Raw genomic sequence first — 14235 nt, 5'->3', positions numbered from 1 at the left:
AGTTATTATAGTTAGTTTAGCTATCTTTTCTTTTGTTTATATGATTGAATTGTCTGAACGTAATTTATTAAAATGTTAAAGTTGACACGTTTTCATATTTTTATCTTTTAACTTCCAAACTCTGGTTTAATTCATTGTATTTTTGTTTATTAATTTCTGTTTATTTTAATGTTCTATTGTTTCTTTTACTAAATAAATGAACTCCATTTGTTCAATTAAAACTCTCTTAATCTGCTTTTCTTTTGATTGTTTTTGCTTTTAAACTGTTGTTTAGTTTGTTCATTTGTTCATGATTTAAGCTAATTAAATATTATAAAGCCATATAAACAAGCCCCTTTAACTGAAAGTCCCCCAAATATAGTCAGTCAGCCAAGATGCATTTAAAGATTTGTCCTGCACTGTAGCGATGAAGCTAACTACTTTTACATTTAAGGCATTTAGCAGAAGCTCTTAAATAGACTAATTATTCAAAGATCCTCTAATCTTAGACTCTACTAAACACAAGTCAATAAGGTGACCACTCGCCCAAGTACTCTCAGAAGGAGAGTCTTCAGTCTGGGTTTGAAGACAGCGAGTGTACCTTATCCGGATAAAAAAACTTCTAGTGAATATCTTTCTATAAATTTTAATCCACGTGAAGATGGGAAATGAATCATGTGCGGGGGGATAGGACGAATGAACCACCAGTGCCTTAAACTGACCAATCAGAGCAGAGCTCATAATTCCTCCCCCCTACAAGCCTTCCGTAAAAGGAAAACAGTGCGTTTCATTCAGAGGCTAAATAACAGGGTGGTAAACAGGCTTGTAAAACTGCATCTGAGCATTTTCTACCTCGACCAAAGTCACACACTTACTGTTTATAGACGATATACAATGTTGAATACTCAATAAATAAAAGCTCATTCTATGGCACCTTTTAAACACATCAGCCCTACATCATACATCTTATATAAGGATATATAAAGAAACCGCATGGGATAAATAAAGATCCATCGAGGTTCCCCAGCAGGCTCACAGAGGAATGAGTTAGAATGCCTTCACAAACCTTCCAGCCAATGTGTGTATATATATATATATATATATATATATTTACACACACACACACACACATATATATATATATATATATATATATATATATATATATATATATATATATATATATATATATATATATAAATAAGAGTTACAGGCTTCCAGAAACCTGCAGATATAAATCCTAAGATGGAAGGTGGCGAACGCTGGGCTTTCCTTGGCTGAAACAGAAGCGCTGTCCCTTTAAGGGCTGGAAATGGCGGTGTCATAACTATGGCCTGATTAAAGCGTACAAATCGAGTGGCTGGGGAAAGCTTCGAGACGGGCTTGTGCACCATCAGCAATTAGCATCAAAAGAAAACAACATCAGGATGGCAAACATTAGATTTCAGACGCTTTTATGATTCGGCGGAGTCTCAAAGTCGAGGCGAGGAGGCGCTATAGAGGCAAGCTGTTCCCGTGTGTGCATTAGGTGGCAGCAGTTATTTTGTGTGTGTGTGTTTATGTGTGTTTATGTTTCTTCACAAGGATGAGTCACAGAACGCAGCAGAACAGGGTAAATGATGTGTTCCTGCAGAAAAGCTCGCTTGACCTTTTCCATTTCACAACTCCTCTCTTTCCATATGTTTTTGGCCCGCGTTCAAGCATATTCCCATCCAGACATTAATGAAACCTTGAATTCAAGCGTTTTCCTAAAGCTCGGCTCAGCACATCTATTTTTAGACTCTTCCGAGTATTCTAGATAAGACTTTGCGCCCCCCAACACCACCACCTCTGCTTTGACAGTATCTGATTGGTCTGAACAGATTATAGGGCGACTATTACTCACCGTGGAATTGATTTGGCCCAGGACGGATTCATGCTGCACCTATTTCATTCATACAGCACGTAAACCAGGCCAAGTGACCTGCAAGATACGCTCTACACAAACCTGCAGAACTTGCATATACATACACTCACCAAGCAGTTTGTTAGGAACACTAAAACTAATACTGGGTCGGGCCTCCTTTTGCTCTTAATATGGCCTTTATTTGCTAGGGCATGGATTCCTCAAGATGTTGAGAACGTTCTCTGAGTTTCTGGTCCATGTTCACATGATGGCAGATGTTTTTCAGGAGAACCTTCATGCTGTGAATCCCATATGGGTTCTGTTGGAGTAAGATCTGCATGGGAAGGCCTTTAACTGAGGGACTCATAATCAGAGTCATTAAAGCAGGTCGAGATTGACCGGATGACCTTTGTGGCTTTGTGACACCATGCATCATGACGGACTCTGGAAGTAGCTGTTAGAAGGTCGTGAAGGGATGCACATGGTCAGCAATAGTCTTCAAGTAGGCTGTGGTGTTCAAGCGAGGATTGAATGTTATTAATCAGCCCAAAGTGTGGCGAGAAAGCCTTCCCCAAACCATTGCACCACCACCTCCACCAGCCTGGACTGCTGATACAAGGCAGGTTGGGCCCTTGGATCCTCAGGAGACATTCATTGAGATTTATCTGGCTGACAGAACAGGAACCCTGCATGGTCTTCTGCCTCTGCTGTTGTAGCCCATCCTCCTCAAGGTTGGACGTGGTGGTGTGCATTCGGAGAAGCTTTTACATTTACCATTTAAGGCATTTCACAGAAGCTCTTCTCCAGAGTGACTTATAAAAGTGCTTTAGAAGAACCTCAGCTAGTTTGAATAGACTAATAATTCAAAGATCCTCTAAGTTTAGACTCTACTAAACACAGAAGTCAGTATGGAGACCACTCTACTCTTCACCCAAGTCCTCTCAGAAGAGGAGGGTCTTCAGTCTGGGTTTGAGGACAGCGAGCGTGGGACTCTGTTGTTTGGACACCCAGGGAAAGTTCGCTCCACCACTTCGGTGCAGGACAGTAAAAAGTCTGGACGCTCGTCTTCCGTGGATCTTAAAGGATGGCGGGTCGAGCCGAGCCGTACTTAAAGCTGGAAGGGCTCTTCGTGCAGATCTGCTTTTGACCATCGCCATCAAGTACTGGTGGAGGGGCTGGCTGGTCCAGTCTTGGCTTTGTAGGCCAGAGTCAGGGGTTTGAATCTGATGACCTGGGCAGCAGCTACAGGAAGCTACAGTGAAGAGAGAACGCAGCAGTGGAGTGACATGGCTTGGCTCACCATAATTGTACAATTGAGTGGTTATCCACTCACTGGTCGAGTTTTCTTCATAACTCGAGACTGTTGCGCAGAAAATCCCAGAGGTTCAGCAGTTCTCGAAATACTCAAACCACTTCTGACACCAATAATCACGCTACGCTCCAAATCCCTGACCGAGATCACATCGGTTCCCTATTCTGATGGTTGATGTGAAGATTACCTGAATCTTCTGGACTGCATCTGCATAATTTTATGCATTTCCCTGCTGCTACTCGATTGACTGATTAGACAGTTGCATGAATGAATTGGTAAGTGCACAGAAATTAGGCCTGGACTCCGGTTCATGCATTTGATAAAAAGACAAAAACCTTCTTTGCATGATGATGATGCATATTTTAAGTTCCCCTACTGGTGCATTTTACAGCGAGAAACAGAGCCTGATGGATTATGAATGATGGCTAAAAAAGGAAGCATTCCTACAACAGGATATACAGCATATCATGAAAAGAATCTGGGCAGATCTTCCAGAAATGTGCCCGAAAAGCACAGGAAATCAACCCAGCTTCCTTAGTGCTGCATTCATTCTGGTAGCAATGAAGTGCATTTGATCACTCTGCACTAGACTGCCTCAGGCACACTCATGTTTCTCTTCATAGGGCTGCCGGTATCAAGTGGAAGTGACTGGGCTGGTGAGTAAGTAGAAGCCTATTAAAATTCGACTCATGCCCTGATTCATAGCGCAGTCTTAACATGCAACACATCGGCGGTTTATTCCAAAACCCTGTGTAAAGAAAAAGACAAAGCCAGTCCCTGCCAATACCTCGCAGGCTTGCCCTGCTGTCGCATGCAATCGTCACAGGCTGTTTCTCAAATACCAACAGCTGGATTAAGCTCCACACGCTAAAGATCAGCTCATGAGCAAAACGGCACAAGTTTCATGTAACCGGTCACTCGCACCCCTCGCTAAACCCACCGAACTGCAAACCACGTCCTACTCGAGCACCTCGCAGGACATTAAAGCGTACAAGCGTTCAGTCTGGGTTTGAGGACAGTGAGCGTTGGACTCTGCTGTTCGGACACCCGGGGGAAGTTCGTTCCACCACTTCGGTGCAGGACAGTAAAAAGTCTGGACGCTCGTCTTCATGGATCTTAAAGGATGGCGGGTCGAGCCGAGCCGTACTTGAAGCTGGAAGGGCTCTCGGTGCAGATCTGCTTTTGACCATCGCCATCAAGTACTGGTGGAGGGGCTGGCTGGTCCAGTCTTGGCTTTGTAGGCCAGAGTCAGGGGTTTAAATCTGATGACCTGGGCAGCAGCTGAGACGGTACAAATTCCACTGCATCCGTTCACTCGCACCCCTCGCTAAACCCATGGGACATGTTAATCCTCGAAGGTGATGTAGAGGAGCTCTGCCATTGGTTGTTAGATTGTGGCTCTTTTGCAGGGCAGGCCAAGGGAGGACTACCTGGACAGATGTAGACCGCTTTAGACAAAGGCTCCATCAGATAGAGCACTTCCTTGTGTTGTGAGGAACAATCCTTTTTTTAGCCATAACCTGACATTTCACTCGCTGAACATCTGACACCTACGCCTGTTCTTGACGGAGTCGAGTACAGAAATAGTGAAATTAAATAGCCCATTTTCTACAAAACCAAATGATGGTGTTCAGCACCTTGCAGGCAGAAGACTCTGGAACAGATGAACCTGCTGCAGACCTCTAATCAGGGCCCAGTTTGTCTTAACTGGTGGAGAGAGGATTTAGTGTGATGCTCGATTGACCATTTAAGAATCACCTTTGTGCTAATATGCTTTGGGAAGTACATTACATGGACAAATGTTTGTGGACACTCCTTCTAATGAATGATTTCAGCTACTTTAAGTTGCACCTGCTGCGGACACAGCTTATCTAGTCCCTGTAGAGAAGAAGTACTGCCAATAGAAAAGAGGAGATAAACATGAACCTATTGGCACCATGCTGCCTAATGCCAGGTGTGGACTGGAGGGGTATAAAGCCGCCCAACTGCATTCTCTGGAATGGAGGATAGGGGTGCTCCAGACAGTACTTTTGGATGAGATGAGTTGGGAAACATGCTGACCTCACTAACTCTCTGAATGCATCAGTCAAATCCTCACAGCAATGCTCCTCCAAAGTCTAGTAGATATTCTTCTTCTTCTCTGGACAGTAGAGATTACGGTTACTCCAACAAAAGCAGAACAAGCTATTTAATACCCTTGATTTCAGACAAAACAGTGAATGAGCAGGTGTCCCAATACTTTTGTCCAAATAGTGTACCCTCTAATTGTCATTATAGATAATACACTTGTATAGGTCAACAAAATTCCTCTCTATGGTGCCGCTGCAGCAGATGAGGGTTTAAGGGTACCGGACCTACAACAGCCCAGTCAAACCACTGATCCACCACTGTTATATATGTTCTCCAGTGGACTTGATCCTCCATGGAGCCATCAGGCCAGTGATGGTGTGTCTCTTTTTACCTTCTCCGAGCCACCCAGCCCAACCTGCTGGAAGACTGCCCGCTGAGGTCCCCTCTACCTGCGTCAGACCAGCTGCCACCTACCAGTCCGACCATCAGGCCCCCAATCCACCACCACCCATACCAGACCAGCGGCACACCCTCCTACCACTGCTACCTGTTTAATGACCATGTTCAAACCTAAATGGATTCTTAACTATCTGCTACTATTAATATCAGCACTATTAACTATCGGCTGTATCCGGTTTGATCATTTTCATCAATAATTTATCAATAGTTCTGATCAGAGGAGGACGGGTCGGGTCCTCTTTGTGAGTCTTGGTTCCTCCCAAGGTTTCTTCCTCCAGCTCTGAGGGAGGTTCTCCTTGCCACTGTCGTCGTTGGGGCTCACTGGGGGTCTTTGATCCTTCATGTCTTTACTAATTACTGATTATGTAAAGCTGCTTTGTGACGACAACAGTTAAAAAAGGGATACAAATAAATCTGACTTGACTTGACTTGGTGTGTGGAATTCTTCATGATGTTCTTCAGAAGGAACCTGGAATAGATGGCTACATAGACCACCTGGACCAAACTTGTGAACCTCTGTCCTAAATGAAGCTAAGCCATAATGACACACCTGACTAATCCAAGAGGTAAAAAATGTACCCCAGCATACCAGCGAGTAGCTTTACGCTCTGTTCCCGGCCTCACATAGACGTGACAATCTTCTGAACTGACAACAAGCCAGTCCAGGATATCCGAGGCTCGAGAAGCGCGGAGGGCCGCGGAGGCCTCGGCAGCCTCGGCTAGTGATCGATACCGACTCTGATGTTATCTGATGTTATCAGGCTTTAAATTCAAATGTCAGCCGCACTCAGTGTGACACAGGCAGATTACTGCGCTCCATTTGGCACTAGGCACTGGGCGTCTGATGTGGCAGGCTGGGAACGCCGTGCCAAACCATCTTTTAAATCATGCCACCCGATTAGATTATAGCGCAATAAGGGCTTTTGTTCCTCAGGAAGGTGATCTAATAGATGGAGAGTGACTGTATGTGTTAGGGAAGATGCAGTACGCTGTGGGAATTAAAGCAGACTCTCGTATAACTTTTAGAATATCATATAATCAGACATCTTTATGAACACTGGAAGGGAAACAATTACCGTGAAGGACTATATGGGTATATGTGTGATTCATAAAGATGTTCAAATAGAGTTAATGATCAGGTTTTGCTTGCTGAAGACACGCTGAGATCTGTAGTGTGAGAAAGACACTAAGCTAAAACATGGTCTGTTCAGAACAACACCATAGATATCAACACTCTGGCTGCCCATTCCCCTCAAAAAAGCTACCATCTGAGCTTGATCTGTGACCTCATTATTCAATCATTACAATGATTCTGTATCTACTACACATTTTTTTGTTAACTATCAAGAATTATTTAGTATCCACTATGAATTGTTTAGCAATTACTATGAATTATTTACTATAGATTTAATTGTTTAGGAACTAAAATGAATGATTTAGTATCCACTTTGGTATTTACAATAAATTGTACAATAAATACTACAAATTATTATACAAATATATCAGAATTGTTCAGTTCTAACAAATCACAAATTATTTAGTATCCACTATGAATTGTTCAGTAACTACCATAATTTTTTGTATTCATAATAACTACCAAGAATTTAGTATGCACTATGAATTGCCCTTTAACTACCATGAATTATTTAGTATACACTATCACTTGTTTTGTTACTAAAATAAATGATTTAGTATCCACTATGAATTTTTTAGTAACTACTAAGGATTATTTATTATCCACTATGCATTAGTCTCTACAGTAGATATTATAACAGTCACTATGGATTATTTTGTACCACTATGAATTGGTTAGTAATTAGCATGAATGATTTAGTATAAACTTATTTTCTTAGGAACTAAAATGAATGATTTAGCATCCACTATGAATTATTCAGTATAATTGTTTTGGTATTCACAATAAATGGTACAATAACTACTACAAATTATTATATGAATATATCAGAATTATTCAGTAACTATCACAAATGATTTAAGTTCCACTATGAATTGTTCAGTAACCATCACAAATGATTTAGTATCCACTATGAATTGTTGAGTAACTTCCACTTATTTATTCTTCATAATAACTACCAAGAATTTAGTATGCACTATGAATTGCCCTTTAACTACCATTAATTATTTAGTACACACTATAACTTGTTTATTAACTAAAATGATTTAGTAACCACTATGATTTTATTAGTAACTACTATGAATGATTTATTATCCACTATGCATTAGTCTGTACAGTAGATAATATAATAGTCACTATGGATTATTTTGTACCACTATGAATTGTTTAGTAATTAGCATGAATTATTTAGTATAAACTTATTTTTTTAGGAACTAAAATGAATGATTTAGTATCCACTATGAATTATTCAGTAATTGTTTTGGTATTCACAATAAATTGTACAATAACTACTACAAATTATTATATGAATATATCAGAATTGTTCAGTAACAAATTATTTAGTATCCACTATGAACTGTTCAGTAACCATCACAAATGATTTAATAACCACTATAAATTATTTAGTATCTACCACAAGTTTATTCTTCATAATAACTACCAAGAATTTACTATACACTATGAATTGCCCTTTAACTACCATGAATTATTTAGTATACACTATAACTTGTTTAGTAACTAAAATTAATGATTTAGTAACCACTATGAATTGTTTAGTAACTACTATGAATTATTTAGTATCCACTATGCATTAGTATCCACTGCAGATTTTATAATAGTCACTATGAATTATTTAGTATACACTACAAATTGTTTAGTAATTACCTTGAATTATTTGGTACACACTTACTTTTTTAGTAATTTGTTTAGTAATGACTGATTTAGTAACCACTATGAATGATTCAGTATAATTGTTTAGTATTCACAATGAATTGTTCAATAACTACTATGAACAATTACACACATTACTATGGATAATCTGAACTATTCAGTAACTACTATTAATTACTTAGTATCCACTATGAATGTTTTAGTAACTACCAAGAATGTAGTATTCACTATAACTACCAATACTTTTTTAGTATCCACTATGAATTGCTCTTTAACCACCATAAATTTAGTATACACTATAAATTGTTTAGTAACTAAAATAAATGATAAATGATAACATTTTTTTAGCATAACTGTTTCAGTATTCACAATAATGTGTTTAGTAAACATTACAATTTATTTATTATCCACTATGATTTTTTTAGTAACTAACAAGAAAGTAGCATTCACTACAACTACCAATACTTTTTTAGTATCCACTATGAATTGCTCTTAACTAGCATGAATTATTTAGTATGTACTTTGAATTGCCCTTTAACTAGCATACATTTAGTATACACTATAAATTGCTTAGTAACTAAAATGAATGATTTAGTATAGTATTTAGTATATGAATTATTCAGTATAATTGTTTCAGTATTCACAATAATTTGTTTAGTAAACATTACAATTTTTTTAGTATCCACTATGATTTTTTTAGTAACTACCAAGAATGTAGTATCCACTATAACTACCATGAATTATTTAGTACCTACTTAGAATTGCCCTTTAACTACTATGAATTATTTAGTATACACTATAACTTGTACAGTAACAGAATTATTCAGTATCCACTATGGATTATTATCCACTGAAGATCATATAAAAGTCACTATGATTTATTTAGTACCCATCATGGGTCATTCAGTGCCCACTATGAATTACTCTGTGTCCACAATGTATTTTTAGTATCTACTATGGACTTCTAAAAAGTATCTAATATCTGCTATGGATTATTCACCATGGTCTAAGTTCTGTCCTTGAGGAACTAAAGGGTGAACTCAGATACAGACCCTTTAAAGGGTTAACAGCAGCTGGAAAGAGCTGGCGTTCTATCAGCTTCTATCAGGGATTCCAGAGAAGATCTGAAGAGAAGGTACCAGTGGAGAGATGCTGATGTAAAGAACACAGCTTGTGGACTGAAGCATGCCCAGAGCGTATGGCCGTGGGCTAACAGTCATGCCGCAATCCCATCAGAGACAGTTCAGGAAATGAATGTACATTTCGCCCCTATAGTGAACTCCAATCGGCTGCTTACCTCTAATGATGCTAATGTGTAAAATAAATATAGAAATTAAAAAGCAGTGGTGACTGGGATTAGCTGCTTCTGAAACCAGTAGGAAGCCCAACAACAAGAGGAACACACTGTAGTCAGTCCGGTTCAGCAGCTGCTATGACTTAACAAGATCCACGGAAGACGAGCATCCAGGCTTTTTTCCAGCCTGCACCGAAGTGGTGGAACGAACGTTCCCAACGCTCGCTGTCTTCAAACCCAGACTGAAGACCCTCCTCTTCCGAGAGTACTTGGGTGTAGAGTGTAGGGCAGAGTACATTTACATATACAGCATTTAGCACTTATCCAGAGCGACTTCCAGGGTAACTCATATTACAGGGGTGGGAGTCTTGCCCAAGGACTCTTATTGGTGTAGCACAGCATAGTCACCCAGACCAGGAATCGAACCCCAGTCTCCCATATGTTGTGGTAGCTCAGTGGCAGGTAGTGGTGTTATCTGTTGCGCCACACCAACCACAGAGTACTGTGGTATCCATATATAGATTATATCCATAATCACTAGCGTCTAAGCTTAGAGGTATTTCTGGGACTCTAGCCGATACAAAGTAGCTAAAGCTAGTTAGCGATTTTCTGAGTAAACAGTGAAGCACTTCTGTAAGTCGCTCTAGAAAAGAGCATCTGCTAAATGCCTTCAGTGCAAATGTAAGTCATGCAGCCTACCCTAGGCTTAACGTGTCATGCCTGTAGCAAATGAATATCAATGAGCTCTGAAAAATGGTTTGTCTAAATTGGAATAAATGTACTCCGTCACTGCCTTAACCAAAACACCCAACCGGCGGCTTTGGCAGCGTCAGATTTACAGTATACGCTTCCGCCTGCAACCCGTGAGCTTCCTAATTCACCAAATTAGACTGGTGCCCAAGTCCTTAGTCCTGTTGTCATCATGATCCTGGCTCGCTATGCACGATTAATCATCATGGACACCTTCAAACAGAATGTGTAATACAAACATAAGTGAAGAACTGGACTTGCTCTTTTTATTGGGGTTTATTGACCGGATGCCAGTATAATTGGCAAAGGAACAAAGGCATCGTTCTGAAAATATGAGGTAGCGGTAGTAGTGTAAAAGGCTCTCATTGCTGGTAATTATACTGAGTGATAACACAACAGGCTAACAGGGAAAGAGACATCAGTGTAGATCAGATAACACGGCACTAATTATTATATGTCTTGGTCAGCCAAATTATTCATTCTAGCTGCAGCGTTAAGTGCGCAACACTGATCCTGAGGCCTCAAAGTGAGAGTATTTTGGCTGATGTTGCAAATTCATTGGTTCCCTGTAGCTGTTTGGCTCATGTGGTGGACCAGGATGAAAGAAAAACTGAAGAGGATGGGATATTGAAGATGCAATATATATGGGCAAAAGTATTTGGACACCTGCTCATTCATAGTTTCTTCTGAAATTAAAGGTATTATTTAACACAGCTTGTTCAGGGAAAGCTTTCTACTAGATTTGTGAGGAGCACCGTTGTGAGGATTTGATTGCATTCAGCGATGAGAGCGTTCGTGAGGGCAGGATGTTGGATGATCACCACCCCACCTCATCGTCCCCAATTCCCCAACTCATCCCAAAAGTACTAGATGGAGCACCACAATCATTTCATAGAACACAGATCCTCCACAGCTCAATGCTGCTGGGGGTCTTTATACCCCTCTAGCCCACACCTGGCATTAGGCAGCATGGTGCCAATAGGTTCATGTGCATCTGCTCCAGAGAATAGTCCTAATCTACTGGCAGTACTTCTCAACAACGATTGTTTATCATGTGAAATGTGGGAAGCCAGTGCCTGTGTATATTGTACGACTTTAAAAGCACCTTGCACCTTTTAAGCTGAATCTTACAGCAATACAACAGCAACCCCACTACTACAAGCTACTGGTGTGGTTGGTGTGGCGCACCAGATAACACCACTACCTGCCAGGGAGCTACCACACCATGTGGGAGACTGGGGTTTGATTCCCGGTCTGGGTGACTGTGCTGTGCTACACCAATAAGAGTCCTTGGGCAAGACTCCTAACACTACATTGGCCCACCTCTGTAATATGAGTGACCTTGTAAGTCGCTCTGGATAAGAGCGTCAGCTAAATGTACGAAAATTCCTTTTACTGACCTCTCAACTACGGTACTAAAGAAATTGATGACTAGTCCAACCCCAATGCAGCAGTAGTTCTGCCTTGTTATCCAATCCAATAATTTTATCCTAAAATCTGTTTCTAAAGAAACATGCAGAAGGTCAATGCTCTTTACGTCATGACGATACCCATGATATGCTCAGACAAGTGAAATGTGACTTAATTTATAGCAAGAATGATATCATATCATTGTACTACCCTCCCCTAATCAAAGGAAGCAAGGAAGAAGAGCAAGTCTTCTCTTCACCTGAGTAAAAAGAATAAACATCTCAATACTGTTTCACTGTTTCTCAGGCAAAATAGGAGATCGGTGCTTAACTACGAGGGATTTTGGACACAATTGAGAAAAGCATGAGACCTCCTTCTGCTCTGATAGACTGCTGGAAGCTTTCTAAGACATGATGAGATCTTACTCTTGTCTTACATGAAGATAATCTGAGGGTTGTTTCTCAGGGGCTGAACCGCACTAACAAATCAATCGCACCAGGGTTGGTTTTAATGGAAGCAAAGCTGAGAAGTAGTGAGGAGAGTAGAGAGGAGATCGTCACTTTAATATTTCCTTCCCAATGTATCTCAATGAAATCTCAGGCCTCCCTGACCTTCCTCGGTGCAATAGTTTCCCTGCATTCTCTGCATTTCCACCGTTAAATGATCATCTGCTTACGAACTCCCAGCAAGAGACCTACCCTCATTACACAGGAGGCCCTGCCTTCCATGTGGGCACAGACACACTGCCTCCAGCTGGGACTTGGGAATGCAGGTGGCGCCGTGAGCACACGGGTTGCGCTCGCAGGCGGTGAACTGGCACAGCTTGCCCGAGAAGAGCGGGGGACACACGCAGAACCAGTTCTCTGCATCGCTGCACACAAAGAGACGGGAGAGAAAAAAGGACAACATGGAAGAAAAGGGAAGAGATCATTAGGACCCAAATGAAATGTACTCTTGCTGCATCATTAATTCAGTTTAGTGGAGCTTGTGTAGAAAACACAGCAGAGAGGCAGAAGGAGGGAGAAGGAGGAGGCAGGATACAAGGAGGCAGGGGAGAATACGAATCGGCCACAATGTGCAACGTCATGCTCCTGCTTCGTAATCAATGGACAGGACTGACACGTGCCTTCGATAATCCCCGTCAGCTCTCATTGAATTTGCTACCATACAGCTGGCCACAGTTTACTCTGATGGATAGATAGATAGATACATTGTGCAGTGTGAGACAAATCAGATACAGCAGATACACTCAAAAATAACCAGAAAAAGGTGGTGGTGGTGGTGGGGGGGGTGGCTTGACCGGGATCGGCAAAGACATAATTTAGCGTTTTGGTGGATCCAGATCTGTCTGAAGCGGTTGGAAATGTTCAAAACCAACACCAGACTGTGAAGAGGGGGTGGAGAAAAAAAAGGAGCCCAGACAAGATTCCTCTAGCAGGGCTGGCTCATTTCATATTCCTGTGCTTTATCTCTGGGCAAGAAGTGGAGGGTGGGCCAGCATGATAAGCAATATTCAGACAGGGACTTCATATGCTGCTCCGAGATGCACACACTTTTCAAAGGTAGGATATCAGATACAGGAAGCATTCGAGGGGTTTCGAATCTATAAATTAATAATGTGCCTCGAGCCGAGCCGCAGCAGGGCGTGTTGCGCCGCTCAAGAACTGGATCCGAGAAATGAAATATTTACATTATGTCGCCAGACTTTAGAACCAAAGTGATTGCCTTGATATTAAAATATATATATATATATATATATATATATATATATATATATATATATATATATATATATATATATATATAAAAAAAGGACCAGGACGTCTTGATTACACTTGTTGTCTGTGACCTGCTTAAATGTACAACCTTATGCAATGTCATACGACCATATACTGTACACCCTCTCATTGAACTCCTCCAGGACAAAAGTGGGTTGCATCAAAGCACTCAACATTAAATTACCATAGCAAGTCAAACTACCGCTTGAGTGGCTTGATTTGCAGTGATCTCAGCACTGAAGACAGTCAAGATGGTCCGTAATTTCCCCCCTCGCTGCCTGTAACTCATTGGGTGACCTGGTTTGTGGCAGCTCCTACATGAGAGCTCTTTAGGCTATTCCCAGGGAAGGACAGCGCATGGTTTGTCACTGCCGCTCGGGACAGCAGGGGGTAACGCCACAGCAGGCTGTGAGATTAGTGCCCTGCATTATGTGCAACATGCAAACACATCTGTTTCTGTGACTGATTGCCCTTCAACTCACTCTTGGCCCAAAC

General features: G+C 41.1%; 1 protein-coding gene across 1 annotated transcript in view; it reads right to left on the bottom strand.

Annotated features, from left to right (window-relative positions):
* Positions 1-14235, bottom strand: part of eys (eyes shut homolog) — a 334776-nt gene that overhangs the window by 16398 nt on the left and 304143 nt on the right. Inside the window, exon 41 of the mRNA XM_072669909.1 lies at positions 12661-12833. Within this exon, the coding sequence (XP_072526010.1) occupies positions 12661-12833 (173 nt within the window). The remainder of the gene's footprint in view (positions 1-12660; positions 12834-14235) is intronic.

The sequence above is a fragment of the Salminus brasiliensis genome, chromosome 24 (genome assembly GCF_030463535.1).
Source record: "Salminus brasiliensis chromosome 24, fSalBra1.hap2, whole genome shotgun sequence".
Taxonomy (NCBI): Eukaryota; Metazoa; Chordata; class Actinopteri; order Characiformes; family Bryconidae; genus Salminus; species Salminus brasiliensis.
This window is presented reverse-complemented; position numbering and strand designations above follow the sequence as displayed.